Source organism: Echinops telfairi, unplaced genomic scaffold (genome assembly GCF_000313985.2).
Source record: "Echinops telfairi isolate 266 unplaced genomic scaffold, ASM31398v2 ScPeMD7_3;HRSCAF=10, whole genome shotgun sequence".
NCBI classification, from domain to species: domain Eukaryota; kingdom Metazoa; phylum Chordata; class Mammalia; order Afrosoricida; family Tenrecidae; genus Echinops; species Echinops telfairi.
Genome location: NW_022103899.1, coordinates 34,392,383 through 34,396,415, shown reverse-complemented (window position 1 = coordinate 34,396,415; position 4,033 = coordinate 34,392,383). Strand labels below are relative to the sequence as shown.

General features: G+C 51.5%; 1 protein-coding gene across 1 annotated transcript; it reads left to right on the top strand.

Annotated features, from left to right (window-relative positions):
- The first annotated feature begins 233 nt into the window (after window positions 1-233).
- On the top strand, window positions 234-3,371 carry LOC101648028 (gamma-crystallin D). The gene is made up of 3 exons (XM_004701571.1): window positions 234-242; window positions 332-574; window positions 3,099-3,371. The coding sequence occupies exons 1-3, from the start codon at window positions 234-236 to the stop codon at window positions 3,369-3,371; spliced, it is 525 nt and encodes a 174-aa protein (XP_004701628.1).
- The last annotated feature ends 662 nt before the right edge of the window (window positions 3,372-4,033 follow it).

Below are 4,033 nucleotides of genomic sequence, written 5' to 3'. Positions count from 1 at the left end.
AACCACAGTCATCACGGAGAGAGCTCTGGAGAGTCTGAGAGCGAGCACACAATAACCCCGACAGTCATGCTATCGATAAAAGAGAGAGAGAAAGAGAGAGGCAGCGAAAATCCCCTTCCCCGCCCCGGAGGCCCCTTTTGTGGTTGTTCTTGCCAACGCAGCAGTCCCCCTGCTATATAGACCCACCGCGCTGCCGCCTCTCACATCCAACTCCAGCGTCCTCCCAACCAGCCATGGGGAAGGTGAGCCCAGCGGGAGGCCCAGGGAGGGTCCCCCAGCACAGGGCACCTGGCAGGCAGGCCCTTGAGCCCTTTCCTCCCTTGCCTTGCAGATCACCTTCTACGAGGACCGGGGCTTCCAGGGCCGCTCCCACGCGTGCAGCAGCGACTGTCCCAACCTGCAGACCTACTTCAGCCGCTGCAACTCCATCCGCGTGGACAGCGGCTGCTGGATGCTCTACGAGCACCCCCACTACGCCGGCTGCCAGTACTTCCTGCGTAGGGGCGAGTACCCCGACTACCAGCAGTGGATGGGCCTCAGCGACTCGGTCCGCTCCTGCCGCCTCATCCCCCAGGTGGGTCCAGCCCAGCCGCGTGGAGTTTGGTCAAGGCTCCCCTGCTTGATGCACGCGCTGGGCGCAGGAGGGCTGCTGTGGCTGGTGCCCGCTATAGCCTCCTTCCTTTCGTTCCCGTCGCCCGTGTTTCCTGCCACTGAAAAAAGTGTATGATGGAACGCATTTAATTGATCATTTTGTCTTGTTCTACTAAAATGCAGTTCTCCTCTATGGAGGATAAGCAGTACATGATAACTGTTCGCAGCGTCCAGGCCACCGGCCATGCATGAACAGAAGATGCCCTCCTCGCCCTCTGGGGGTCTTACACCAGTCACTTGCGCTGTTTCTCGCTGTTCTCATCTGTTGCAGGGGCTAAGAGAGCAGCAAATTGATACGGTTGTGATGAGGCTAAAGGGTAGAACCAGGTACATGCTACCACCACCCCAAAGTCCACATTATTATTTTGAACAGGATAATCAGACCAAACAAGTATCTCACTTTTTAATGAGGCAGAACAGCTAACTCACAATGTGATTCCGGTAGTCCCTGGAAAGCCACACTGCTCACCAAATACAACCCCAGCCTCACACCAAAGCTCCTGTTGTGAACGCTGATTCGGACTCTCGGTGACCATTATCTCTATGCAAGCAATCGCCAGGCCTGGTTTCCTGTGTCCCTGGGTGAGTTTGAATCGCACCATCAACCTGCTATTTCACAGGTAGAGAAGCTCTCATTTGAACATGTCAGTATCCTACAGAAAATGCATTGCTTTTGTACAATTTGAAACTCCTTAGAGGGTTTAAGGACCATAGTGGTTATGTACTGAGGTGGCATAGTGGTAATGTACTGAGGTGCTAACCACAAGGTTGAAAGTTCAAAACCACCAGTCACTTCGTGGGAGAAAAATGAGGAGTACATTGCCCTACAGGGTCACTATGAGCTGGAATCGACTCGGTGGCAGTGCATTTGTTTTTTAGTTTAGAGGGTTTAATAACTTAACAAGATCAAACCCACTGCCCTCGAGTCGGTTCCAGCTCATAGTAGTCCTATAGGTGAAAATAGAACTCCCCTGTGGGGTTTCCAGGCTGTACGTCTTTACGGAGGCCAGCTTTTTCCTATTTCTCCCAAGGGGCAGCTGGTCAGTTCAAAACTCTGACCTCTTCATAGCCCAATGCTTCTTCCATTGTGCCAGCAGAACCGGCATTCAAACTCAAACTCAAACCAACTGACTGCTCACAGCTACCCTACAGGACAGGGCAGAACTGCCCCTGTGAGGTTCTGAGACTGGAACTCTTTATGGGAGTGGAAAGCCCTGTCTTCTCTTGAGTAGCAGCTAGTGGTTTCGAACTACTGACCTTGTGGTTAGCAGCCCTATGTACAATCACAGTGCCACTGGGACTCCTTCTAGGGTTAGCCTTGTTGTTGCTGTTGTTGTTAGGTGCCATTGAGTTGGTTCTGACTCACAGCTACCTGACACTCTAGAATCACTTGCTTGGGAGAACCTTTCCTACAGGAGGATATGGCAGTGAGGCCGTGGAAGAAACAAGCAGATAAAGGAGGAACAAGTGATTATAAAAAGACAAACGGGGTCTGCCCAGGTCCAGCAACCTAACTTCCCATTTTCAAAGAGGTTTTATATCCTCTTGATCCTATCTTGACCTCCTTTATGACCCTGAGCTTCCATTTTTGACTTATTTCCTGAAACAGATCTGCAGGAGCATCTAATGGAAGCTGAGAAATGAAACCTACGTTGTGTTGGCCCTGCTATCGAGGGTTTCCCAGGGGCCGCACTTAATGCAGCATGGGATTAACGGGTGTCCTGGGATGAGCTCTTTCTCTGAAATGCTACCATTCCGTGGCCTCACTTTGGGGAAAGCAGCCCAACTTTGTCTCTGCCTGGCTTCGAATGCATCAAGATTTAAAACCATATGTCTCAGGGATCCATTAGTCTCTATTTTACTACCACCCAAGATGGGAGTACAATCGCCATGCACCTACGAGTGAGAGAACATGCATGTCTCTCATGGGGCCCGACACTCATGAGAGCCTTGTAGAAAAGAACACAATAGGAAAATTGTACTTAGAATGGTCCTCAGCGGGGCCAGTGGGGATGGTTCCTGACAGGGTGTGGCCCAGGAAGTGGGTCTATGCAAATGATCCCCTCTTCAGTTGTGCAGTGTATAACCAACACAAAGATACACAATGGCCCTGAGACTGACCATCTCTTTCTTTAAATGTGATCACCATTGATTTAGAAAAGGGAAAAACTCACTGTCTTGCATCCGGGCTGACTCAGTGAACCTCCAGGGCAGAGTAGAACTGCCTCTCGGATTCTCGGACGACAACTCTTTACAGGAGTCGAAAGCCAAGTCTTTCTCGCGCGGAGCGGCTAGTGGGTTCAAGGTGATGACTTTGTAAGCAGCAGCCCAACACGGAACCACTAGACCAGTGGATGGCAGTTCCCCAGGGGCTTGTATCCTTGGTGGCCCCCAAGTGAGGCCTGAGTTTCTTGCTTTTCTTCATGCACTGTTTGCGGCACCCACAGGCCAGCTCACACAGGATCCGGATCTACGAGCGAGAGGATTACAGAGGCCAGATGGTGGAGTTCGTGGAGGACTGCTCCTCCCTCCACGACCGCTTCCACTTCAGTGAGATCCACTCCTTCAATGTGCTGGAGGGCTGCTGGGTCCTCTACGAGATGCCCAACTACCGGGGGCGGCAGTACCTGCTGCAGCCGGGGGAGTACAGGCGGTACCACGACTGGGGGGCCCTGAGTGCCAGGGTGGGCTCTCTGCGGAGAGCGACGGATTTCTACTGAGATGGTTTTACTCGCCCCTTTTCTCCATCTGGAAGCTAATAAAATATTTGATGTGTGTTCCATGCACTCATGAACTCCTCGCTTCTTTATGGGCGCAGCAAAAACCCAACTAGAAATCAATCCTGTGGGTTTTCGGACATGGATCAGTGGAAGTCCCAATGGGAGAGCGTTGCCTATGGACACACCTGGTGCAGGCAGGAATGGTAGGTTTGCTGAGTGCCATCAAACCCATCTTCGGTTCACAGCAACCCAGGAGACAGGTGCAACGTTGTCAGCGTGTTTTCTTGGCTGTAATTCTACGAAGGCAGACACTGAGCGGGTGTGTGGGTTCAAACCACAAACCTTTGGTTAGAAACTGAGCTCTTAGTGTTGTGTCAACCAGGGCCCTCAGGGCCCACGTGCCGAGAGCCAAATCCACTAACTGTAGGCAGCTGGGCAAAGGTGTTAGCCATTCGGCACCTCCTGGATGTGAGGTAGATGATATAAATGCATGCCCAGCTCTAAGGCGCATCATTGCTGGATAGTCAGTATCCGCTCCATAAGGGTTTGGTTACTGCTGACTATTTTGCACCTTATAAATCAGTGATTTTCAAAGTTCTAATAATGGATTGAAGATCTCCTGGTTCTGAGTTACCTGGGATACTTGTTAACAAGCCGAGGTG

Excerpts from the sequence above, each read along its gene's own strand:
- LOC101648028 (XM_004701571.1), top strand. Across the intron at positions 575-3,098 it reads CCTGCCGCCTCATCCCCCAG|GCCAGCTCACACAGGATCCG; the intron begins GTGGGTCCAGCC and ends CGGCACCCACAG.